Source organism: Grammomys surdaster, unplaced genomic scaffold (assembly GCF_004785775.1).
Source record: "Grammomys surdaster isolate TR1022 unplaced genomic scaffold, NIH_TR_1.0 203, whole genome shotgun sequence".
Classification (NCBI taxonomy): domain Eukaryota; kingdom Metazoa; phylum Chordata; class Mammalia; order Rodentia; family Muridae; genus Grammomys; species Grammomys surdaster.
In genome coordinates this window covers 3,411,956-3,438,610 of record NW_021604648.1, presented here as the reverse complement: position 1 = coordinate 3,438,610, position 26,655 = coordinate 3,411,956, and the positions used below count along the sequence as shown (strand labels likewise).

The following is a 26,655-nucleotide window of genomic DNA, read 5'->3' as shown; positions in this document are numbered from 1 at the left end:
ACACACGGACACACACACACACTCGATCATGCACATTCATGGACTCTTATCTGCTAGCCCAGGGCCACATGACCCATTCTAGATGACAGGCTGAGTCACATCAGGATTGGAACCTATCTCATCACAGTGAAGGAACTTGTTGAAGGTCACAGTCAATCACTGATAAAATGTCTGTATTGTCACAGCCAAGAAAGAATATGGAGTGTGTGTGTGTGTGTGTGTGTGTGTGTGTGTGTGTGTAAGATGGATGCAGGGATCAGAGGCATCAATAGGAGGGAAGAGAGTCCCTATCTAGACATGGTGTGTATATACTCCTCCCCTTAACACTCAGGGTGTTGGGTCTATCCTAGGGTTCTGGGAGAGCCCAGGAACAGGCTAAATATATGTGCTGTTAGCACTTGGCAGAGAGGAGACAAAGAACTGGGAAGTGGGGGATGGGGGTGAGGGGGTGAGGGGGTGAAGGAGGAGAAAAGAGGAGGTGGGAGGGTGGTAGCCAAGGGTCTCCAGCTCTTTTGGAATGGGAAGCACCACAGCAGTCAAGACTTGAAGGTAGGGATCAATTCTAGCTGACCTCCCTGAGGGATGTCATTAGGGTAAATAAAGTTTCTCCCTGACCTCGGTTCTACACCCACAAAACAGAAGACCACCTGTACCTACACTTAAGTGTGCCATCAGAGTCCTACTGAATCCTTAGGGCCCTTGGGCATAGAAGCAGGCACAATAGCAGGGGTGGGGCAGAAAAGGCTTGGGAACCTTCTCTAACTTTCTTCTTGCAGGCCTCAGTTTCCCCTTTAAGAAACTGAGATTACTGCAGCACACACAACACAAAAACCAAAAACCACTCCAAAAACCACTCCACAAAAATAAAATTAAAAAAAAAAAAAACAGAACAACAACAACAATAACAAAACCACACTCCAAAAAAGAGAAAAATCCAGCCCTCTGTCCCTTGGAGTCAGCCCCATGAGGGTGAGCTCTCCAGCCACAGTTATCCTGGGCCCTAGGCTGGGGCTTTTACCTTCGAGGAAGCCGCTGCCTGGCCGACAGTGCCGGATGAATAACCACAGAGAAACTATAAGGGGAACCACAGGCAGGTGAGGCAGAAGAGGTGTGGGTAAGAGAGGCAAACAGCCACTGAGACTGGGTTGGGACGGCCTGGCATAGAGGTCAAGGTTGGCCACCATCCCAAGCAGGTCAGACGCCTACATAGGCACGGGAGAATGGTGGCTTCCCCACTTCAGGCTCCCCCCTCCTGTGCCCTGGGAAACAGGGACACAGAAAGGAGCACAATAAAAGCCATACAGCCCAGCAAGAAACTCCAACTGACACCAGCCTGCCCTTCAAAGGGGCAGAGTGGGCACTCCTTTGTATCAGCTCAGAGCCCAGGGTGGCCCACCTGCCACTCAATCCTATGTCTCTCTCCCCTTGTGACTGTCTAGACACGGGCCTCTATGGTAAAGTCCCAAGTGACCTCCCGCATAGCCCTTCTCTGAGCCTCTTGCCCCAGTCTTATCCAGGGCCAGTAAAGGAGGACCAGACGGAAGCATCTTGCAGGCCTTCCCTTGTGGAGCACAGCTACTGTCCTTTGTCCCTACTCTGGGGCTCAAGGGGATCCGTGGATAGACAAGACTCAGGGTGGGGTAGAGATTCAGGCCTGGCTTCCATCTTACCATGGCAACATCCGCCTGGAAAATCTGCTTTACGAACTTGTTCTGGGAAGAGTGAACCAGCTGGATGATGTCCCCATGCAGGGTGTCTCGGTTCTTCTCCAGGAAGCCTGGCAGCAAACAGCAAAGAGCAGTCATAGCTCCCTCCTGCCGCTGGACAAGGGATCCCCAAACCCACAACATCTGAGCCAGAAGGACCCTCAGAATTTACCTTGCTTACCCACACCCATTCCACAGTGCAGGCACTGGGCCTGGAGAGGACAGTGGCTAACCCAAGATCACAGAGAAAATGAGGAGCAATCCCACACACATCCCAATTCACAGCCTAGGTAAGAAGTACAGGTCTCTGTCGCAAGGAGAGAATGAGGCTACCTTCCCAACCAGGTCACCCCTAAGCCACCGTGAGCCTTTTGAACTAAGATGCCAGAGTCCTTATGAAAGGATAACCTGAGAGAGACCACATGTACCACATGTTGACAATATAAACCATCGGTAGGGCAGCTAATTACCACCACCCCACAACTAGGCAGGACAGTGTGTTTTATAGGTCTTCTCTGTGTTCTGGAACTGGCACCAACTATCTTCTCCAACTGACAAGAAAGGAAAGTGACTTCAGTGACACCAGAGCAATGATCTACACTAGAGCTAACACTCAAACCCAGGACCCTGGTCCCAACCTGGAGGAAGCTGCCATTCTCAAGGACAGAGGAACTAGGAAGATGCAGGAGATGAGGTATCCACAGGCTGAAGATACCTGAGGGATGGCAACACAGCCAAACACAGGACTTGGGCCATCCCTGAGGGCAGACCCTGGACCTGGTATGGTGAAGGAAGAGTGAATTACAAGAGCGGGGTCTCTTATTAGAGTTATGCCAGCCTCACATGGGACATAAAGAAAGTCCCTTTCAAGGTTTTGGTGTCTCTGTCTGAGAGGAGAAAGGTAGTACTTCCCCACTCTACCAGGCCCTGCATACACCCGCTGACTTCTAGACCAGCATGACCCATGGCCCTAGGTTGCTCTGAATGCAATGGGTCTCGTGGGTGGGAGCGTTCGGGGCAATGGGCAAGATCTCAGTGTATTACACCACAGTGAATGCCAACTTGGGGTTGGCCTTTCACACCTGGTGGGTGGGAGGCTCAGCAAGGCTCTCTGAGAAAAGCTGCAAAGCTGCAGGAATTGCAGAACTGCAGGTGAGGTGAGCTGGGTTTCCACCCCTCTGCCTAATTTCCAGCTTTTTTTTAAGGATTTGGTTTCAAAACAGACTGTGAATCTGGCTGGTCCAGAACTCACAGAGATTGCCCTGTCTCTATTTTCTGAGTGCACCACCATACCCAGCAAGATTTATCTTCTGGATGTGTATGACACGTATGGGTGGGTACCCACGGAGGGCATTGGATCCCTTAGAGATGGAGTTACAGGCAATTCTGAGCCAGCTAACGTGTGGTGGGGGCTGAGCCCAGGTCCTTTGGAAGAGTGCTTAACTGCTGAGCCATCTCTTTAGCCCCCCTAATTTTCAGCTTTAAATGAAGCAGCTGTATGCTCTTGGGAAAAGGGAAGATGCTTGGGCATCCACTTCAATGTGCTGGTCTTGCTGGAAGTTTGTAGGTCTCACTTTGTGTCTGTTAGGCTGTACCAGGTCATGGAAGAACAGTTCATGGCTATGTGGGCTTCTGTTTCTCATTATACAAAAAGAGCATGGAGCCCTCCCATAAGAACCCAAAGCAGGAGCTCACACAGACCCAATGCCCACAGCAGCACCATTTGCACCAGCTGAAGGGCAAACAACCATGTTCCCATTAGCCCATGAACAAATCGTGTGGAATAGTCATGTGACAGAATATTAGTCAGTCATGAAAATGACCCATGCTACAACATGGATGAAGCCAGGCTGGACTGTGATCAGAGATGTAAGCCAGACTCTAAGAGGTGTATCCTGTGACTCCAGTGACATGGGGTAGCTGGATGGTGAGAACAGAGCAACAGAAGGTAGAGTGTAGGTGCTGGACTAGGTGACGGGTGGGAGGTACTGATGGATGGGTGGATTGACTTCTGTGTGGAGTCGTGGAAAGCCCTGGAAGGGGTGGTGGTGAAGACTCAGAGCGTTGCAAATGCCCATCATGCCACTGATTTGAATGTAAAGTTGTTACAATGGTAAATGTTGTATCGTGTATGCTTTGCCACAGTTAAATGTGTCTTTTTAAAAACCATCCTTTGAAGGGCTGGGTATGTAATTCAGGGTGGAGCACTTGTATAGCACAGCTTTGATCCCCAGTACCATAAGAAAGCAAAAGCAAGCTCAGAATTTAGGACGCAGGGGCAGGTGATCTCCATGAACTCTAGGTCAGCCTGCTCTACATAGCTAGGGCTACATAGTGAGACCTTGTCTGGATTTGTTTGTTTGTTTGCTTGCTTGCTTGCTTGCTTGCTTAATAAATTAAATGACAAAGCACTGAATGGCATGCTTCCTGTGGTCCCTTCCGTCCCTTCTGAACTCTGCAACTTGTGGCCTCATTCATAACCTAGAGACAGAGAGGGCTGGAGTTCAGAGACAGCCACCCATCACCGCCGGTACCTTGACTCTCATAATAGACAACGCCCGCAAAGTGGTTGATTCCAAACTGGGTCTCATGGCTGTTCTTGGGTGGCACGTAGTTGGCATTGAGCTTGTGTTGTGAGTTCAGCTTATGCAGCATGGTGGCATCTGTGCCCTGAGGGGATAGAGTGGCTATTGCCAAGCCACTGCCTTCCAAGGGCTCCCCACCCACGTCCTCCCATCCTCCCCTGACTTTCCCAGTAGCTACCCCATCACACCCCAACACAGGCTCCTGGCCTCACTGCCAATCCATGAGGTGGGTGAACCACATAACCTTAAATGCACACTCCAGACTAGGGCATCTGTTTCTCATGACTAAAATAATTGGGTGGCTAAGGCTGGAGGGTGTCTAGAGCCCAGGAGTTCAAGGCTAGCCTGATCAATAGAGCAAGACTCTCTGTGTTTCCCCCTGAGAGCAATACTATGTTTCCTTCCCCAAGTCAAGCCAAATTTTATCATTAGCATCTATCCTGAAGCAGCTGTGGAGATCTTGATGGTCTGGCCCACGGCCCAGTGGAAAGCAGGTAATCCCTGCTCACCACGTGAACACCCTAGAATCAGCCCAGAGCACCAGAACAGGCTCACGTTGCTTCTCCCAGGTTGCAGATTGGGAAGCTGGGGCTTGCTGCGCCCACCTTGGGGAACTTGCTCTCCTCATCGATGAGGGAGATGACGTTCATAGGCCGGTTGGCAATCATGTCCAGTGCTTCCTGGTTGTCAGTGAACTCAATGTGCAACCAGTCGATGCTCTCCAGATCGTACTCCTCCTGCTCCAGCTTGAACACGTGCCGCACGAAGAATTGCTGCAGGTGCTCATTGGCAAAGTTAATGCAGAGCTGCTCGAAGCTGCAGAGAGTAGAGGACCATGGACATGTGACACCCAACTTCTGCCCTGTCACCCAGTTCTGCCTCTATCAGAAGCTTGATACCAGACTCCCATCAGATGGGCTAGGGTAGAACTATCAAGTCCAACTCCGATGCTGAAGAAGACTCTGGGGACTGTCAAGGGCAAAAGACATGCCCAAGGTCACTGAGGGTTAGAGAGGTAGGCTAGATGCCAGGCTCAGGGCTCTTTCCTTGAGTGACCAGGCCCTACATAGAAGAAATGTCAGAACACCGGGAAGGTGGGTCATAGAGAGATACCAGACTGTCACTGAGGCCAAGGCTGACAATATCCAGCAAGCAGAGAGAGCCCTGACAATCAGCCCAGCTACGCAACAGCCTTGACTCTTGTATTCAGTATGGTGGTCTTGGGGACTCTGTGACATTCAACACTGCAAGAATTGAGTTAACTTAAATTGAAGTGACTCTGGTCATAAGCTCAGAGACCAGAGACCTCCTTCCAAGTACCCAGGGCAGTGTAAACCTTCCTCAGTATCCAACTGGGCTGGCCTCAGCTGACCTGGGCATGAAAAGCCTCTCCAGGGTGACTGAGGCCAAGTTTCCCAAGCCTGAGGGTGTTCTTGGAGGCAAGCGTGTGCAGCTTAAAAGCAGAGGCATGGGGTCCCCCACATTACCTGTTCACAGTGAAGTTCTCAAACCCGAAGATGTCTAGGAGACCAATGGACCGCCGAGAGTTCTTCACTTCCAGGGAGGGTGGCTTGTAGATGGCTGCGTTGATCTTCTCCACAATCCACACAAAGAGCCTCCCATAGATTCCCTGAAAGGTACCCATCAGCTGCAGGGCAACAGCCGCAGGGCAGCAGCTGCAGGGCAAGGCAGACCCTCCCTGAATGGCCGTCACCATTCCTAGACACATCAGGTCTGGGCTGCAGCCTTACAGGTGGCATTAATGTCCCCAAGTCTTCACAGGGCTGTCCCTGCTATGGCACATACACCCCTGCCTCAGCAACTATTCATTTTCTCCCTTAGGGCTTGCCTTGACCCCGAGGCTGGGAAGGAGTCACCTTGGGGTCCAGTATCTTCACGTATTTGTCTCTCCATCCTCTGCATACCTTAAAGCTCCAGAATCCAGCACGGGGAGGGGGGATACAGATTAGGGACTTTTTGATTGGCAAGTACATGGCTATGGGAACATGAGGACCCCGTGAGACCTAAGAGGGTGCCCCTGGCTGAGGACAGCTGATCAAAGCAAGCCCGAGGGGACAAAGCAAGGTCCCTAGGGAATGCAGAGCCAATGCTTTGGGATGCCTGGCCTTGGGGCTTAGAATTTGACAGAGGGAAGTTGGGCATCAGAGAGCCAGAGACTTCAGTGGGCACTCTAGCCCACAGGCTGCCAAGCAAGGTCAAGCTTTGGAAACATCTTGCACCTGTCCATCCACAACTCAAGGCAAAGAGAACAGATGGCCACCCAACTCACCCACCTTGACAAAGGCATCTCGAACATCCAGCGCCTGCTCCCTGCTGAGAGGGGTGGACACCGTTTCCCCACGGGTGATAAGGGTGCGGCTGGTGAGGCAGCTCATCAGGTCTGGGGGGTTCACCTAGAGCAAACACCCAGGTGTTGGCCCTGCCCCGCCCTGACTGTCCCCTTTCACCCCACTTGGCTTCCCAGATAGCACAGAGCCCCAGCCCAGACCTCTCAGCACCAGGTGCTGTAAGAACTGCGGCCCAGGACCACACACTGCTCCCTGAACAGAACTCGCCCATCCAAGGCCCCGACAGCCGGTTCCCACCTTAGCCCAACTGATCCAGATGTCCCTCAGAGGGACAGACAGAGTGGGAGCGGCTAGCACTGACCTCGAGCAGAGAAGCTGCCGTGGCCAGTGATGGGGAGAAGAGGACTTCACAGGCATCCAAGTTTTCAAATGTGCGGGCTGCCAGCAGCAAGGGATACAGTGTCACACAGGGATACAGATGGGCAGGGGGACCCTGAGGAGAGCAGGCTGCCATGCCTACTCTCAGGGACCTGCCCTGCCCTGCTCATAGAGGGTAGGATCAGCATGATCAGTGTACATTTTATTGATGTTCTCATAACAGCCTGTGGTCACAATGAGATTATAGACCCTAAATGCCAGCACCTAGCGCTGAGTCTGGCACCCAAGCTGGACCCTCTGGTGGCTCCCTCTCAGCCTCTACCCATGGTACCCGTGGGACAAGCATTGTGAACTTTTCCTTTCACCAAATAAACCTCGTTCTCTTGGGCCTCAGAGCCTTCCACACCCTCATCTCTCCACTCAAAGTACCTATTTTCCCTTATGTTTCCACTTACTAACTCAGGATTGCCTAGTTCTGGGGACATTCACTCACTGCATGAACTTCCAAGAGCTTCTGTCCTGCCAGGGACCTATGCCAGACACCTATGAAAAGGCAGAGTGTAATCCAGTGCCTTCTTTCAATGGACCACTTCACTCTAGTATGCAGTGGCGTCAAATAAGTGTGCATGCCCTGCTTTGTCTTCCCCCTTACAGACAGCTGTTTGGTCATTCACACCACAGTGTGAACTCCAAATGTCAGCCTCTCTTGAAGACACTAAGCCTTACAGAAGAAACCAAATGTACAAGAGGGCTTAAAGGGCTGCAGTCAGACCCTGGAGACTGAAGTCAGGCTGGGACGATTCCCAGCCCACATCTCATGTAATACCCGCTGCAGCAGACAGCACTGCCAACCCCTGAAAGTTAGGTACCATGCTGCCCTGAGCAGTATGTGACACTGTGGGGCATGGCACCATGGGGCCTCACCCTCGTACTGCAGGTTGCCCATGTGTAAGATGGCAGCCAGAAGCTTCGAGATCTCCCAGTTCTCTGTGTCCGTGAACATGAGCACCTTCATGGCTGAGCGGATGTTGGCATACTCCTGACTGTCCACGCGGCCCTCACAGGTGATGCAGTTACCCTGGGCGGTGTCATGGCATAAAACAGGAGGACAGGGAAGTGTCAGGGAGGTGTCAGGAGGGCAATGCCCCCAGGATATCTAGAATGGTCCTGTGGTCTTCTCCAGGGCATCCTGACAAGAGTAAGAACTGGGCTACACAGGCTCATCCAATTGTTCCTTTCCACCATAGCTCACAGCACCAACATTTCACCCAGCTCCACAGAGCTCTAAGGCGCTGCCCACTCCTGGGGAAGTTCCCTTCTACTGTAACCTTGGGTGAACCACAGAGGGTAAGTAGAAACAGCCTGCTCAGTTGTGTGTGTGTGGTGTGCACATGTATGTACGTTCATGTGTGTGCATGTGTGTAGTCTGCACATGTGTGTGTGTGCATGTGTATGTGTTTGTGTGCATGTGTGTGTGGTGTGGTGAGATGCATGGTGTGTGTCATGTGTGGTGTATCTGTGTATGTGGTGTGTGTGGTATATGTGTGTGTTGTCTCAGTGTGTATGGTGTGTATATGTGTGTGTGGTGTATGTGTGTGTGTCTAACTATATGAATGTGTGTGGTGTGGTATGTGCTGTATGTGGTGTGTGTGTGTTATATGTGTGTTGTCTGAGTGTGTGTATGATGTGTGTGTGTGTGGTATATGTGTAGTATGTGGTGTGTGGTATGTCTGTGTGTGTGTATGTGTGTGTGTATGTGTGTGTGTGTGTGAGAGAGAGAGAGAGAGCCAGCTAGCTAGTTACAGAAGAGAAGGTCCTGTCCCACCCACAACACCTAAATCCCAAGAAGGTTCTCTCCAGGGAGGTAGAGTTGGAATTCTCAATCTAGGCTGCTGTGTGCACAGTCCCTAGAGCAATGGCTCCCAACCTCCCTACTGCTATGACCCTTTAATATAGTTCTTCATGTTGTGGTGATCCCCAATCACAAAATTATTTTGTTGCTACTTCATAGTTATAATTTTGCTAGCTATAAATTGTAATGCAACTATCTGTGTTTTCCAATGACCTTAGGTGACCCCGTGAAAGAGTCATTCAACCCTCAAAGGGGTAGAGAGATACCCACTGCCCTAGAGCCACAGAGCACCAGAAACCAGCACCAGAGCCCGCCATCAACAAATCCTGGAGGTCCAGGCCTCAGTAACCAGCTCCCTCAATCCTAGGAGGCCCCGCAGAGGCCTTTAAAGTCTATATTATGAGCAGGTCCGTGTGCTTGGTTCTGTGGCTCCGATGCTGTGTCCCCATGCTCTGTGTTTACCTTGAGAAATGTATCTGTAAGAAATGTATTCCTAGTAAGAATTCACTAGGGACATATGCCCAAGTGAGGGCAAGTTGTTCAAGGCACAGACAAGCCTGGGTGGGCTGGTGCAGTGCCACACTCCTAAGCCTGGTCTTGCCCTATATCACAGCTGTTTACCCCAGCGTGTCACCTGGGCCTCACCATGGCCAAGTAGTTGTAGTCAGCGGCCTGGCCTAGGCCCAGCTTCTTCTTCTCCTCCTCATTCATGCCCTCCAGCATACAGTAGAACACGTGATAGTTCCTCTCATCAGGGGCCTGGAAGTGGGCACCAAGATTGGGAACACACCTGAGCAGGAGTCTCATAGGGACCTTGAACACTTTGAGGACTGGATGGAAGTACAGTGTGATAACAGGTAGTCCAGACTCTGTGGACAGTGGTGCCCACCCTGCCTCTCCAGGCACTGACTCTCAGTGGAGCCAGGGCTCACCTGGCGGCACACTCGTGACTTCTCCAGCAGGTACTGTTCTATTTTTGCTCCTTCGATGGCACCACGCTTGTTAAAGTGGATGTCGATGTACTTGCCAAAGCGGCTGGAGTTGTCATTGCGGATGGTCTTGGCATTCCCAAATGCTGCAGGGTAGTAGGGATCACAGGTGAGACTAGAAAGACCCAGTGCTAGCACCCGGCTCACCCTCAGAACCTGGCTTTACCTTCCAGGATCGGGGTGGCCTCCAGCACCTGCTGCTCGATCCATGAGTGCTGTCCACTGATGGCTGCCAGGAACTGCAAGATTAGCTTCGTGCTCTCTGTCTTGCCAGCTCCTGACTCCCCGCTGCAGAGGGTGGGAGTCACAGGAAAGTACTCAGCCTTGGCTGTGGCACTAGCTCCAGTTGTTACAATAGGCCGAGTCCCCAGGGACACAGGGCTCTGCCACACCCCCATCCCTCCTGGTCAAGAATATGAACCATGAGAACTGCTAGACTGATGTTTTGGCCTCTTCCCTTGCCCGAGAGAAAAGAAGACAGATTTCATCTGACCATCACTTAACAGGAACCCTCAGGAAACAATGTGGACCTCAAAAGCTAGCATCAGCCTTTGTAGTGTTAAGAGAAGTGTAACATCTGGAATGTGGGGCTGACTCCAAAGACAATGACACAGCACAGAGGGCACAGCCAGCTTCTGGGGAGCCCCATGGCATTCTAAAGTGGAACAACCCCTAGTGTGTTAGCAGGGCAGCAGAACTGAGTCTCTCACTGGGAGTGAGGCCAGGCCACCTACCTGATGATACAGCACTGGTCCCGGTTGTTGCGTTTCATGTTGAAATAGCAATTGTCGGCAATGGCAAAGATGTGGGGGGGCATCTCCCCTATCTTCTTGTTGGTGTACTGGCGGATGTGTTCTGGCGAGTAGATGGAGAGCAGCTGGTAGGGGTTCACGGCCACCAGGATGGAACCCGTGTACGTCTGCAAGCAGCAAGGGACAGGAGCTTTCACTGTCTGCTGGGGTTGTCCTGTGCAGCTCTGGAGTCCACACACATGGCAGGAGCCGATGGGAGGGGGTGTCTCAGACTGGCTCTTGGTCTGGCTCAGAGACATTTGGTGAAAGGAGAAGGAGGGGACAGCAAGAGGTCCCCAAGCCTGGGTTGCATTGTCTTATCTGTACGATGGGCAAAACGGAACTGTTCTTGTGAAAATGAAAGATAGTGTGTTTTCAGATTCAAAGCACAAAGCAGAGGGAACTCAAATGTTGGCTCCTTCCTTTGGTCCCAGTCTTTGTACCTAAGACTTTTAGAGCAAAATTTAAAAACCTGGTCCATGTTGAGGGGAGACTAGGATGTTAAGAAGCTATGAGTGGCCGAGTCATAAAGAGCAGAGCGCTGGGGCTGGAATGCTGTACAGAAGGAGCTGGAATTGGTGGTGACTTTCTCTGTAGCTCCACCCAGGGCAGAGTGGCTACTGTGCCCCGTGGATGGAGCATGGGGATCAGAGGCTGCCTGCTCAGGTCTGTCTCAGTTTGGGGACCTCAGGCTGCATGAGAGCATGGACAAGATGTCCGGCTGGACCCTGAGTCCTGTCACACAGAGAAGCGTCAGGATAGTATGGGTTTACTCTTCCCCCCTCCCACGTCACCCCAAGCCAGAAAAACTCAGGCGTTGCCTATTGTCGGTGATAGATGTTTTGATGTCTGAGGCCTAGAGAGGCTGGAGACAGATGTGTCTGCACAGGGGAGGTGGCAGCCTCGGCTGTCTCTCAAACCTCTACTACCTTTCCAGGACTCAGTGCACGACACTAGAGCTTCCTCCGCTCCCCAGCAGCTCAGCCCAGTGTGGCATACAGGGAAATCAGCTGTAGTATTCAGCCCAGGCCAGGGGAGCTGTGCTGAGAAGCACTGATTAAGCTATTTCCAGAGCATAGAAGTTCCTCTCGTCTTAAGCCAAGCACTGCAGCACCTAAAACTTAGCTTTCATAGCTCAGCTTGGTGCCAAGAGCCCTGCAGGCAAAGAAATGAAACAAGGAGACCAAAAGGAGTAGCCCAGCCAAGAGGAGTAGCCCAACCAAGCCAACAGCCTTCCAGGGGCTATTACTGTGCTACTCACCCACCCTTCACAGCTGGTCTGTTACAAAGTAACAGGTAGAGAGACAACCAGTCAGTGGAAAAGAGGCCACAAAGACGTTTCAAGGAACCTGGGCCTAGGCTAAACAATTGGGCGGGACCCCTATGGCGACCATCTGTTACATACCATCCCACACAACTGTGGAATATAGCTTATCTCCAGATGGGGAACCCATCCCCACCTGAGAAACAGACTCAAGGAACATTACTTTGGCCAGCCTCAGTCTGCTTATTTGTGAAAGCAGATGCTAGCTGACCCCCTCCCAGGGTCACTGCAAAGACAAAGGTATCACCCTTGGTGGATAGCAGTGGCATAAGTGCCACCTTACTTCATTCCTAAGACGTGCTCAAGAATGTGACACCTGTCACCAACACACGGCTGGAGGCTGGCCCTACAAAGTCACTCTCAGCCCCCAGCATCGGTGCTCCAGGAGCCCATGCATCCTCCAGTGAGGGGGAGGAGCTGGACGGCAGCGGACAACAGGAGTGTGAAAGGCCATGACATTTGCGGGGATCTGCTGGAGAAAGGTTATTCTGGCAACTAGAGAAGACTTATATCTGTTATTATTCAGACCTAATGACCCAGCCTATGGAGTTGTCCTGAGAGGCTCAATGGCCGGAAAGTGACAGAAAAAAACATGGAGATGCAGCAACACCCCAAGACTTTCCAGTGCTGTGGATGTACCTTCTTATTCTACTACTGCCCCAGGGTCCTTTCCATTCTGCATGCAACCCGAGGGAGGGCCTCATGGACACAAGATTCCTCAGAGTCCCATCTCCTGGAGGCCACCACATGATGGCCACTAAGACTCCCAAGCCAGCATTCCTTCAGGCCTGCTCTCAGCCTGCTCAATTTGGCCTCCAGTACCACCACGCCCTTCACCCAGGTGAGCCCTCCACACCTTGCTCCCTGTCACCAGCCCACTGTCCCAGCTAGCCTCCCTGGCCTAGGCTTCCAGATCCTCCCTAGTCCCCACCCAGCTCCCCACCTGGCTCCTGTCCGCATGGTTGCCCCACCTCTCTTCCACTTGCAGCCTAGGTGGGCTTTCGCTACGTTGTCTTCTGCTGGGACCCATCCCTGCTTCCTACAACTTCAGGTCATGGTCTGTATCTCTTGAAATGGCCTTGTTGCTCTTTATCTTGCAGATGAAGTGGGCAGCCACTGAACCTGAGGCCCAAAGCCCCCTCACTCTCCTGCTGTACCAGGCTGGACCACACTGCCCATGCCCTTCATCTAGCTGATGTCTCTTTACCATAAGGTGCTGACTTCTTCAGAAAGTGGGGGTGCTATGTGTGTCTCATTGCACCCAACATGTTCTCTGAAGTACATTTTATTGGCTGCTTGCATGGTGACTCTGGTTCAAGGCCTTTGTCTAACACAGAGTACAGGACACAGCAGCATTGTCTGTTACATGAATGACTGAGTGATTAGAAGTCACGGGCTGAGAGGGCGCATCTCCGATTATCTCCAGGGACCAGTAGAGAAGGGAACTAAGGAACACCCTGTCAGCGCTCAGGGCCGCAGTACCAAAAATGAGGTCTAGGATGAGGCTGGTGGGAAAGACAGAATACTGTGAATACATATACTACTGCATGTGGAGAAAGAACAAAAGTTCACACATGTATGTGCACACATGTAAAAGTACGTATACGTGTGTCCACATACATGTGCTTGGTCCCATAGTTGAATGTATATACAAGTACTCACGATCAAACACATGTATGTCAATGTGTACACATATACATGTACACACATGCATACAATCTGAGGACACACAGTCTTACCCCTGCAGTCACAGTGAGGTAGGTCTCATTGTAATCAGTCAGAAGGAAATCTACAATTTACAGTACACACATCTGGTTGAAACCGGACCATAAAGGGCCAGCGAGACTGTTCCAGAGGTTAAGGCTCTTACTGTGTAGGCCTGCTAGCCAGAGTTTGAGTCCCAGAACCTGTGCAAAAACTTTGACGCAGGAACACGCATCTGAAATCCCAGCACTCCTACAGGAGAGCTGGCTAGAAGCTCTCAAGCCAACTAGGCTAGAGCATTCAGGACAATGACAAGAGAAAGCCTGCATCAAAACACAGTGGAAGGAGAGAAATCGTCCCCAAAAGTTGTTCTTAGACCTCTACATGTGGTGGTTCTAGCACACATACATCTGAGCACATACAATAAATAGTTTATTTTTAAAAGAATACTCAAAACAAGACCCTTTTCATCAGGCAGCCAAAGCCAAGAAGATTCCTGTCTTTGCATACTTGCAAGTCTTTTCAGCTCCAGATATGAGGTCTGGACACATCACTTTCTAGATAGACCTAGCCTGCCATTTTTAATGAATAAACATCTTAAGCTTTCTGTTTTAATTTCTAATACCATAAATATCATCTTATGACCCAAACAAACAAAAGCCTTTGGCTCCCTCAATAATCATAAAAGGCTTGGGGTTAGTCAACTTGCTAAGGGTCTCCAGGCATGTGTCCTGCCTAGTATAAGGCATGGACATGTGTCATGCCTTAGCCCATGATGTCCCAGCTGGGTGAGACCAAATATATTTGTTTCTCTATGGAAGCAGTTTTCTGCATTCTGCTAAGACTCAGGTGAGCTGGCTGGTCCTAATGAGTCTGTGGTCCTTTTTCCTTCCTAAGGACACAAGCTTCTTAGCTTGCCTCCACTGGTCTTAAGGCTTCAGGGCAGCAGTCCCCGGCTCCCTAACTGGTGAATGCTAAGCCTGTCTCTAAGCAGCCCTGGCTCTAGTTTACAAGGCTACGAGGCTCATAGGCCTGCAGTAGAAGTGCTCCTGCCCCAAACTTAGTTCTAAAGCGCCCAGAGCCTGGACCCAAGGAGGGGAGGAGCCTCAGATAAAGTACCCCAGTGCAGAGCTGATGAAGTCCCAGGAGTCTGGACCCCTGGGTGTAGCACAGGGGTAGCCATGGGTGGTACTCACGTAGATGAGGTGGTCCCGGTAGCGAATGAGAAGGTTTCGAAGAATGCCTGCCTCGTTGAGATCCCCCAGGCGGATCATGTCCTCCACACCGTGTACTGATGTGGGGTGCATCGGCTTGATGTGCGTGGCATTCTGAGGGGAAATCCAGTGTTCCTGCAGGGAACACAGCCCTTCATGTCAGCTGCTGCTTCTGGGCCCAGCGTGGGCAGAGGATGGGTCTGTGACTGGCTCTGACTGGCCTGAGTCTGGGGATTTTACTGGTCTCTGCCAATCAAGGCAGCTAGCTCTCCTCCACAGACACATAGGGGGAGCAAGGCAAAGACTTTGCTGCCACCAGTGGTTATCATTAAGGGGCTCAGGTCCCCCAGTCACTTTGAAAGATAGAAAGCACGGTAACTCAAATTTAAAGGGCTTGACTTCAAATCCAGGCCTCAGTAAACAAATACATCAAAAAATGAGTTCGGAGATTTCTACAGAGCTACTGTGGGTAGGTGCTGACCCCCCTCTCCAGGGAGATAGCTTTCCAGCAGAGACCTGAATGAAGAGAAAGTTTCTGTAAGAAGTGAAGAGAGAAGGCCAGGCCAGGGGCCAGGAAAAACAAACCTTCCCAGGCTGTGTGGATGTGACATGTGAGGGGTGGCCAGGGACAGTAGCAATGGCCATCTGAGCCCAGAGTGTCCTTCACAGGCCTGGCTGGTAAACAATGTGAGCTGGGGAAGGGGGACTTTCTGGACCTGTGAGCTGAGGTGGGAATTGCAACAGTTACACACACACACACACACACACACACACACACACACACAGAGGCACATGTTTGCAGGCAAGTGTGTCGTGTTCCTCTTTCCTGCAATAGTCCCTGCAGCCACCAGATGGCAGACAAGGGCGTCTAGGAAGTTCTTGAATTCTTCCCTCTGAGGGACAGAGCCTCAATTTCTTGGGATGGCTGGGGTCAAGAGCCTTTTTGCATCACCAGAGTCCAACCTGTGGTCCCAGGTATGGGCCTAGCCCACTCACACTCACTTTCCCTCTCCTTGAGCCAGGAAGAAACATAGTTTCTGCCAGTAGAGGGAACCTCTCTGCTTCCACCAGAGCCCATAGGTTTGTTAACAGATGTAACACACCTGTCAAGACCTTACACTCTTGTATTTCCTCCAGCTGTTCTTAGATATCACCAGCTCCAACAGGAGTTTCTAGCAGGACTCTAGCTTCAGTCCCAAGCTGCTCCTGACAGATCTGGTCACATGACTTTGGCCATCCCACTCTCTAATGGCTGCCACCACAACAGCCACACGCTGGTCCACACCTTTCTGGCCTTAGCTCAGCCCCTGCCTCTAGGGGTGAAGTGGTAGCTCCCCCGCCCGTTCAGAAGGGTCAGGGCAGGGCCAGCCAGAGCCCTGTCCAGCTTCCCCAGCATTCCATGGCACTTCAGCAGGAAAACTTAATCCAATCCAGGGCCTCCCCCCAGCCATTCCCAGTGCACAAGGGGCCCAGCAGTGACGTCAAAGACCTGTCTACACTTTCAGCGCTGTATGGAACATTCCTCTCTCCCAAACACTCTGAGAAAAGCTGACCCATTCGGAAAATTCCCTTTGCCTGTCCCTGGCCCCTGCATGGGACAAGAGGACAGGGCCTCTGGGGAACTCTCTACTGTTCTTGGCCACACCCTCTGATCCATAATTCCTTCCAAAATAGGCCAGTCAGAGAGTTCAGCAGAGCTACGATGGGCAGATACTGAGGACCATCTCTCCAAGGAGGGAGCATCTAGGCTGAGACCTTAATGAAGAGAAAGTTTCTGTAAGAAGTAAGGAGAGAAGGCCAGCCTGAGGGACCAGCAAAAACAAGCCCTTTCCAGACGGTGTGGGTGTGGTGTGTGAGGAGTTGGCAGGGACAGTTTCGATGGGAATCCAGCCCCTCCAGGGTGTCTTTCAAAGCCTAACTGGTGAACTCTATGGAGCTGGGGGAGGGGAGACAGGACAGAGGTCAAGCAGCTTACACCACCTTCCTGGCTCCTCACACCACCTTCCTGGGCCTCTATGGCCTTGTCCACAAACAGCAAAGACAATAGTGCTTCCGTCCTGGAGAGGGGGAGGGGAAACTTATCTCCTCTGGAGAATCCAGTCAGGTGTGCAGGTCACTGGAGCCTGAGATACACTTAGCCAAGTATGGGTTGGACACCCTGATCCACCAGGTTATAAAGACCACGAGTGTTCTCTTCACAACACACAATGGAGAAGTGAGACCAGGGTTCACAGTGGCACGCAGACTCAACGTAAAACGACTCGTCAGGTTAAGAAGAGTAGCCGGACAGCTCACCTCCTACGTGGGAGGATGCCCTGCGGAGGGCAGCAGCTGTCTGGTCAAGGTCCACAGCCCACAGCAGAGGTCAAAGTGTAACAAGCCTAGTAGTGGAGCATTGGTTCTGACGGATAGAGTGACAGACTGAGAAAAAGACAGGAAGTGTCTGAAGACTGCCAGAAACAGAAAAAGTCAGAGACACGGAAGAAAGACAGAGGAAAGGAGGTAGGGAGAGAGGGAGAGACAGCAGGGCACATAGAAACTCCACAGACAATTCTGAAGACTGGGGGCACATCTGGGAAAGAACTGTCTGGGAAAGAGAACAGGTGTTCTCGGAGGCAGGTAGGTTCTCCTGGCAGGCACAGGAATGCACTTTGCAAAGGCAGGAAGACCAGAGCTTCCTTGTTCCTGCAGTGTTCTCCAGAGAGCCTTTCTGAACACTGTTGAGCTCTGCCAAAGCAGATGTGACTGCCCAGGTCCCTACTCTCAGGCCACTGTGTCAGTGAGAGGACAATGTGGAGGACGATGCCCTATTATTGAGGGAGGAAGTAGGAAGTAGTCCCAAGATCTCAGCTTCCCTAATTGTCCACATCCTACGTTCCTAGCCAGTCTCGCCACCCCCCCACCCCCACCCCCAGCAGTCTCTACTCTTCCGGCTTTGGTGGAGGAGTGTGCAGGATGGGAGGGGCCTTCAGGATCCAGTGACACAGAGTTACAGGATACCATCTGACATGCAACCTAATCCAGGTGAAACTCTACCCTCAGGTAGAGTCCCTAGTCCTTAGAGCTGGGGGATCTTCACCAGCCTGTCAGCTGCCAGCCCGCCCTACGCAACAGCTCTCTGTGACTCAGCCGCATAGCGGCTTCCCTGCACGGAGAACTAGATAGAGCCTCAGAAGGAAGGGAAGGGCGCTCTGGCCTCAAGCCCAGGGCCAAGCCTCTCTCCTACAACCTGAGTCCTGGAGCTGAGATGCTGGCGGCAGGAATACATGAAGAAGCAGCAATACTAAATTCTAATCCCAGTACCATTGTTTGTGAACTTTGTGAGTCACAGTCACCCTATGGGGTCACAGTTATTGTCTGCCCTGACTTTCACAGATGCCTTGAGAATCCAGACAGAAGTTAGGCCAAGAGTCCTGCGGGGGGCGGGGGGCTGTGGGACCCTAGGAATATCAGTAATTCCCTCCCCTAGGACCACAGCTCCTGTGCCTGCCTCCCCTTGCCCCAAAGGGACCTGTGCTTTATTCCCTCTTGGCTTTCTCCAGACCAGGAGACTAAGGCAGGAATCCAGGCTAGGCTGTCCCTAGAGCCAGGCACAGCATTGGACACAATCCTGATTATGGCAAATAGAAGCTTCCTGCGTCTTTTATGTGTCCACTCTACACATTCCTGTGCTCTTCAGTACATCTGTGTCCCCAGGGCACACCCATGTGAATCCACACAGAGGCACATATGTGCACACTCAAATACACATATGCACACTCATGCACATGCACATACAACCCATGTGAAGGCACATGCACATGCTGTGGACTTATGCTCTGAGTCCCCATGCTCCCCTCCAGGCCCTCACATAGACCACCTGCCCCCTAGTGGCACCCCCTTTTTATAATCTTTGTCCCCTTCCTCAAGGCTGCATCATTATGATCTACCAGGCTTGCACTTCTGGGCCCCTTCCCATGAGACTGATTCCCCACGGGTTATGTGGGTGATCAATTCCACGAGCCAGTAGGGCTAAGCCCAGTAGGCCTAGATGGACACCAAGTGTACTGAGGTGCTCAGCATGTGTAGGCTCACACAAGAGTCTCATTAAAGAGGAAACTGAGGCTTGAAATGAAGGAGCCTGACTCCATCCAAAGCTCTACTGAGCCACGCCAAAGAGATTCTCCAACATAGCCTGCACAGCCTTTACCCCTTTGTCCCAGAATGGCCTGAAGGTTTTGAAAACGTGCAAACAGGAAGCAGAAGGGAGTCTCTCTTGCAGGAGCAGAGGAGGAAGGGTTGTGTTCATGGTAGGTATATATGGTGTGTGTGTGTGTGTGTGTGTGTGCATGCGTGTGTGTGTGTGGTTGGACACTTCCTGGTCACTTCCTACTCTGGACACCTGTCATTGTAGCCTTCCCAGGTAGGATTGGAGGAAAGATGGTTACTCACGTTGCCTTCATCGTCCACCACCTGGATCTGCCCAGAGTCGCAGAGCTTCACCATGGCCCCGATAGGTACGTCGAACTCCTGGCCCGACTTCAGGTCCATCCACACATAGTCCCCCTGTAGGCAGGAGACCCTGAGGCTGAGCCTGGAGAGCACACTCAGTGGCTCTCTCCCCCACTAAACCAAGGCTTGGAATCTGAGCCAGAAGAGAGGGGTGAGGGAACCCTTGCTTTCTGGGAGCCTCGTGGCAGCCAGCCTTAGGCTGGGGCTCATACAATGTCATCAATGCCTCGTCTGTAAGCCAGGTCCCCTCACCTTCAGGTGAGTGAGCTGAGGCTCAGGAAGAGGAGCAGCTGACAGCACGGAAGGGTAACCTCAGCCCCGGCCCAGCTGAGGCTGTGCAGACCATGGCTTCTGGACACACGGGCACCTGACAGACTAGAGACTAAGGCAGGCACACCAAATAACATCCTTTCTGCCCTAAAGGGAGACACAAGGACCACCAGGCTGTGTCGAACATTGAAGGGTCCTTCAAATCACCCTAGCAACGGGTTCCTGTGGGCCCAGTGCTCTCTGCTGAGTCTGGGTACAAGGCCATATCAACTCCTGTTTATGAGGAGAGCTCTGATCTTGAAAGTAGTGGGGGAGGGGCATTTTCATGTTCTCTGCAGCGTCTGGTACAAAGCCTGTCACTTAACTTGGGTAGCTGAATTAAACCCACATTCAGAGAGCTGGACTGAGAGCAACTCTATCCCATCCTAATTTATCAAGATACATGTATTGGGCACCTGCTGAATACAAAGTCCTGCTTCATTTAGAAGGACCAGAAACCATTATAGAATTTCCATTCTAGCTGAAGAAATTAGAATGATAACAACCGAACAAAGCTCTTCTCAGGATCCCTGTGGACCGGGGTGAGCAGAGCAGAAGTGAGAAACACAGAGTGACAGAGGATGACAGGAAACAGCAGAATGACACTCCAAGTTGGCAGCCAGTGAACCACGCAGTGAGGATAGCTCTGTGCTGAGATCTGAAGGGTGAAAAGCAGCTAGGCAGGGAAAGGACAGCAGACACGGCATGAGCAAAGGCCCTGGGGCAGGAGGGAACATTAAGGAGGCAGTTTTGGGGAGGACAGAGGGCATCGGGTCCAGGGCACAAAGGTCCTTGGTGGCCTTGAAATAAAATATCTGCTTGTATTCTAATCTTAATAATTAATAATAATAATAATAAAGAGTTCTTTTGGGAGGGGTTCCCAAGATTTCCTGGAGTGTGGGAGAACTTAGCATCTTTATAAGCATATACGTTCATATCAAGTGTGGTTGGGAATGTGATAGCCTGGTAAACTGGTTCATTACAGAGCCATGGGCACGGTATAGTGGGAAGAGCTCAAGGTCTGGAGTCAGGAGCCCAGGTCCAAGCCCTGCTCACTGGCCCCTGAACCTCAGTTTCCTTGCCACTCCCAGTAAGAGGGAAGGCCTTGGGCATATAGCTCTTTCAGCCTCCCTCTCCCATCAGAACTACAGTGGGCCCTGGCTTGCTCATGTGAATGGGAGTTAGTGCATGCCAGAGACAAGCTAGTCAGTCCCGGGTCCTGCTTGACCCCAGACAAGTAAGCAAAATGGTCAGGCCCAAAGGATGGGAGAGTTCATATGCACTGGGAGTCTGGGCCTCCCCTCTGCTTCCAACTTAACCCCCACAACTGCTTGACAGACACCTTCGGCACCTAGGTCACCTGTGTGTACTCATACAGCCATATAGCGGTGACCTTTCCCTGGCCTCAGCTTCCCCAGCCCTGCTAGGGAGCACTGATTTTGCACTCTGTGAGAGATCTGTGTGTGGGCTGCCCATCCTCTGCAGATGAAGCAGGAACAGATGAGAGGGCGCATCCCAGGAGGAAAAGCCAGGCTGCCCTGAGGTGGGTCATGGCAGGAACAAGTACCAGGTCTACAGGGCCCTGTGAACCACACACAGGGGTTGGGTTTTCTCCTAAGTAGGATATGAAGTCACCCACACCCAGAAGATGGCACAATTATCACCTTCTTTCTTGAGACACTGTTTCATGTAGCTCAGGCTGGCCACAAATCTGGCCAAGGATGACCTCTCTTCCATTAGAGAGCTGAGATTACAGGCATGTTGTGCAATACCTGGTTTACAAACCTGGGATTGAGCCTAGAGCTTTGCACATTCTAGACAAGCTCTTATCCCCCTCCAAAATACACCCTCAGTCCTGGGGTTTCACTCTGACAGCTCCCCTCTGTGTGGATAATGGAGTCAGTCCTCTGCGGACCTCACAGCCCAGTACCACACTTAGGGCAGGACAGGCCCAGCCTCTCACCCAGGCCCAGCCTGGCTCAGAAAAGACCTCAGTGAGAGAGGAGGCAGGGGAGTATGAGCGGATGTGAGCATGCGTGTGGTGTGAGCATATGGGAGAGCCTGTGACTGTGTGTGAGGGACCGCAGAGCAAGGCGGTCTGGGTTGAGAGAGTGAGCACAGAGCAGAAGCTTCAAATAGTGGTGTGTGTGGTTCAGAGGGAAAAAACTTGCCCAGGACACACGGGACAGGATAGATAGACTATCTCCACCGCCACAAAGGAGAAAGTCAGGCAGGAAGAAAGGAGGGGAGGGGAAGGGAGGGGAAGGGAGGGGAAGGGAGGGGGAGGAAGGAGAAATAGAAATGATTTCTGCCTGCTGGCCCAGGTGCCAGATGGCTGCTCTGTGGAAGTCCCAGAACCTTCCAGAACTTTAGACGTTCCTCTGAAATAAACTATTGTATTAGACTGCGTGATACACCCTCGTGTGGAGAGTCCCCTGTTTCTCAGAGGTTAAAACAGCCCTGCTGTCACCCAGCCAGAACCTGAGAAACCCCAAGCCCAGGGCTCTATCCCCACATTCCAGAGGTTTATCCCTGTGCAAGACAGGCTGGGGCTCTTGGCTGAATGACTCCCAGCCCTAAAGACAAACTGCAAACCTAGACTGAGAGCCGCTGAGAGCCAGGTCCCTGACTCACCCATGTCTCCTGGCCTAGCACAGAGCCTGACACACAAGGATGATTTATCCCACTGAAAGAACGTAAGATAACCAAATTAAGATACTTTGTGTGAGCCAGAAAGAGAGGCCTAGAGAGGGAAACTGAGACACTCATAGCACAGCAAATAGAAATGACTAGACTGTTCTAGCTTCAGGTTGTCCCCAAGAGGTGGATCATGCTCTGGTTAGAAAAGGCTCTTGTATCCCAAGGCAGGTAGGACACAAAAATACTATTTTATAGGTGAAGAAACTAAGACCCAAGAAGAAAAGGGAACTTGGTATTCTCTCATCAGACAGCTCACTGGCAAGGCTGGCAGATGCTAAGGAAGAAGGAAGCCATGAAGGTCTCCAAGTCACAACCCACTTTCTGTGGCCAGACCCAGGTCGCCATATTGATCAAATATATGCTTTGAAAGGCACCTCTCTAGGGACCTCAGTGCAATTGTCTTTGCAGTGACAATCCCATTTGAGACATGGTAAATGCTTTGGTGGAGGCTATGAAACTTGGGCCAGCTCACAGCTTTTCCATTGTTAGGTGACTTCAGGATCAGCCTCTTCCTGGCCCCGCCCCCACCTGCCATGCAGGCCCAGCCACAGGGACTTTCTTACTACTCTCAAGCACACTCCCAATCCCCAGTTGCTAGCTCACACTTAGTCACAGCGAACACAGTAGTCAAGAGATGTGTGTTCCAATTTCAGTTCTGCCCCAGGTCCTGTGTGACTCAGGCCTAACGCTCAATCTTTCCAGACCTCACTTTTTAGCAGTCTTGTAAGGGAAGGACTCATTATATCCGAAAACCAGAGGCCCAGAAAAATGCCACCCGTGCCTGCTGTCTGCCTTAATTCTAAGCTTGAGGTCAGTATCACATCGGTACCAATCCACAGTCCTCAGCCCCTCCTGCCTCTTCCCCCCTCTGGGACAGGTCTGTGAAACGACAGGAGCCTCAATTAGAACATGGCCCCTCACTCATTTTTCTAACCACATGGACCATTTCATCGGTGGGCAGGTGACCAATGTATTGGCGTAGGCACGTAGAAGCAGGAAAGGTGGCAAATTACTAGCCTTTGTTGGGGGGGGGGACTCTAGGATGCCCCATTATGTACCTCAGGGCACTCACCGAGTGGACACCAGTAAAAGCTGGGAATTCTATTCTTAACTTGGTTCAGCTAGTCTGCCCCTCCCGCATGGCATCCCTGGTTTTCCAGATGGCAAACCCCCAGACCCTGGGAGGTGTGCCTTCAGCCAAGTTCACACCAAAGTCCCTAGTCCCACGCAGCATCCTAGGGCTGCAGTCTCCCGTGCACTTCTAGCTCCTGCATCCCACTTTGCCGCTGACTGCCTGGGGAATTGAGACTCAAGCTGGTGAGCCTTCCCCTCCCGGCCCGGCCCGGCCCGGGGCTCACCGGCAGGACCGCAAAGGTCTTGAGCGCTTGGTTCAAGTTTCGCACCAGAGCCCACTTGCCAGGCGGCGGGGCGGGCGCCTCGCCTGGGTCAGAAGGGCTTCCGGGGGACTCCATGGTGCGGTAGGTCTGGTGGCCTCACGACGCGACGCGGACTCCTAATTCACCTAATCCCGCGCGCCACCCGCTTGGGAACCCTAAACCCAGCCATCTGCCAGAGGCCCATGGCAACGGCGGTTTAGGTGACGCTCGTGGGCCTGGAGAGGAAGGGGCACTGGTGCGATGCGCCCCCCTCCCAGTGAGGGACCTCGACACCCCCGGATTCCCAGGGTGCTTCTCTGGAACCGCAGCCAGGAAAAGAGCTTCAGGAATCTCATCTTGGTTGCAGTGTTGGAGAAAATCGGTCTGTTTTATACAGGAGGAAAAGCCCCCGACAACTACAGGGGAGCACAAGTTAACTTAGAAAAGTTTTAGGACTACAGAGAAGGGTGGTTCCAAGGCCACCGTCGGGGAGTGGAAGCCAGTAAATAAAATAAAATAAAATAAAATAAAATAAAATAAAATGAAATCCGGGGGCCTCTCTTCAGCCACCACACCCATTGTCTGCCCTTCCCCATCCTTCGCAGATCTTTGTGCTGTTCCAGACAGAGGGATAGCACAGAGGGCTGGTAAAAGCAGGTTAAATAAATAAATAAATAAATAAATCTCTCAGGGAGGCATCTTCAGGGGAACTGAACCCTGAAGAGCTTGTCTGATTCTCCTCCCCAAAACCCTGGGGTCAACTACAGCTGGTCTCCTATCTCAGAGGTTCCCTGGATTCCCCAGGACCTCCAGCCACCAAGATGGCTTAGGCTTACCTTGTAGGAGCTGGGCAGCATTCCTGTGTCCTGGTATCCAAACAAGATGAGGTACCAGGCTCCAGATGATGCAGAGCCCTGAGCCAGAGGCCACTGTCCATCCATGATGCCCTCCAGTCTCCTCCACCCTCCCAGCTTGTCCTCTTGTCTGCCCTCCTCTCTTTCAACCTCTTCTCTCTTTTCTCTTCTCTTATCCATTTCACACAACCCTCCTGGTCTGGAACCCTAGAAACCCAACTGCTTCCTTAGAAAACACCAGCAGGGAGCAGGGGCTGGGAAGAATGGGAGAACCGGGAGGACACTCAGAAGGCACAGGCAGCTCAGGCAGCTCAGGGCTGTCAGGCCAGGCCAGCACCTCCTTCTACCCACACAACCCAGGCTGAGCCTCAGGGATCCAGGACCTCAGCATCCTACTCCGGGCACCGTCCTGCAGCCACCAACCCTTTCCACACTCAGGGACCCTGCTCTCATAAGGGTACCTCCCCCTGCCTGCCTGCCCAAGAAATCCACAGACTGAAGGGGAGGAGCCGAAGTGGACTCTGGGCATTTTCCAACTGTCCATACAAAACCAAGGGTGGAACAGGACACAGAGGGTCCTATTAACACACTATGTCCTTGAGTTCTCAGCCTGGTGGGACGAGATACAGATAAGGAAGAACCACCAGATAAGGGTCAATGCTGCCTCGTATCAGCTCTGTGGACGGAGCCAGACAGTTTAGACTCAATCCTACTTGGCCTCAAGTGGTATTCTTTGGGCAAACTCCTTTACCTGGGGCATATGTTTCCTCATCTACCCATGGCAGGGCTGTAACACTGAAGAGGGGATTGTGGGTCCATGGTGCCATGAGCAAATCCTGTGTGTTTGGTGGCTGCTAATAAGTGACAGACTTTTAGGTCTTAGGCCTCTGTGAGAGGAAAGGTTCTAGACAGTGGGGCCACACAAGGAGATGCAAAGGAGAGACGGGAGAGGGCAGACAATGGATCTGGTGGCTGGAGAGAGCCCCCACCCCCAGAGTCCAGCAGGGTGCTGGGAGGTTGTCTCTGCAGGTGACACTGGAAAAGTAGGCCCACTTGTGAGACAGAGAGGCCGAAGCCGCAAGAGAAAGACGACTCCTTGTGTGCTAAGAATCTTTACTATGCGTACAGCTGATTCCTCTTCCAAAACCATGGAGGACAGAAGACAGGAGGAGTGTGTTCTTCAAATGTTAAAAAAAAAAAAATCTAGGTGTGGTGCTACAGGCCTATAATACTACAGATGCAGAGGCAAGAGAATTGGGAGTTTGAGCCCAGCCTAGGCTGCACAGCGAATTCAAGGACGGCCTGAATAACATAACAAGAGTCTGTATAAAAAAATTAAATTAAATAAAAATGTAAAAGCCAGGCAGTGGTGGTGCGCTCCTTTAACCCCAGCACTTGAGAGGCAGTGCAGGTGGATCTTTGTAAGTTCAAGGCTAGCCTGGTCTACAGAGCAGTATTGTACTTTGACGTGTAACTCTCCCTTTCCCCTCTGTGACTGGAAATGCAAAAAGTGGTGCTAACTCTGTGTTTCATGCACAGTGTGTAAAGACGTAAGCCGTGAAAACGGAAAGTGCCATGGATCTTTAGAGGTAAGTGTCTCTCATATACCATGGAAGTCATTTTGGTTTTTGTATTGTTATATACTTAAGATCTTAGTTGTAAGCCTAATAGAAACCATAAAGGAAAAAAAAAACCTTTAAAATGTTTTTAAACAATGTTTATTTTTAAGACTTTGTTTTTATTTATGTGTATGTGTTTGTGTGAGCATATCCCAGGTGTGTGAGTGCACAGGTTGGATTCCCTGGAGCTAGCTCCTACTGCTGTGAGCTAGCTACCTGACATGGGTGCTAGGACCTGAATCTCAGGCCTCTGTGAGAGCAGCAAGTACTCTCAACTGCCAAGCCATCTCTCCTGCCCTTAGTTAGAAAGAGAGAGAGAGGAGAAAGAGGAGAGAAAAGAGAGAGGAAGGAGGAGGAAGAAGAGGAGAAGGAAGAAGAGGAGAAGGAGGAAGAAGGAGGAAGAGGAGGAGGAGGAGGAAGAGGAAGAAGAAGAAGAAGAAGAAGAAGAAGAAGA

General features: G+C 51.7%; 1 protein-coding gene across 4 annotated transcripts in view; it reads right to left on the bottom strand.

The window, feature by feature from the left end:
- Myo7a (myosin VIIA) overlaps positions 1-26,655 on the bottom strand; it is a 72,476-nt gene that overhangs the window by 40,711 nt on the left and 5,110 nt on the right. For 2 of the 4 annotated variants that reach the window (XM_028770636.1, XM_028770637.1), the window contains exons 1-13: positions 19,284-19,394; positions 14,835-14,987; positions 10,554-10,738; positions 9,986-10,107; positions 9,763-9,905; positions 9,476-9,589; positions 7,903-8,056; positions 6,962-7,038; positions 6,586-6,705; positions 5,779-5,921; positions 4,897-5,107; positions 4,241-4,376; positions 1,671-1,777 (exon numbers count right to left, since the gene is read on the bottom strand). In XM_028770636.1, coding sequence (XP_028626469.1) covers positions 1,671-1,777; positions 4,241-4,376; positions 4,897-5,107; positions 5,779-5,921; positions 6,586-6,705; positions 6,962-7,038; positions 7,903-8,056; positions 9,476-9,589; positions 9,763-9,905; positions 9,986-10,107; positions 10,554-10,738; positions 14,835-14,987; positions 19,284-19,382 — 1,764 coding nt within the window. In that variant the 5' untranslated portion in view covers positions 19,383-19,394. Of the gene's footprint in view, positions 1-1,670; positions 1,778-4,240; positions 4,377-4,896; positions 5,108-5,778; positions 5,922-6,585; positions 6,706-6,961; positions 7,039-7,902; positions 8,057-9,475; positions 9,590-9,762; positions 9,906-9,985; positions 10,108-10,553; positions 10,739-11,871; positions 11,890-14,834; positions 14,988-19,283; positions 19,398-26,655 lie in introns of those variants that run through there. The other 2 variants (XM_028770635.1, XM_028770634.1) reach the window with 2 other exon arrangements.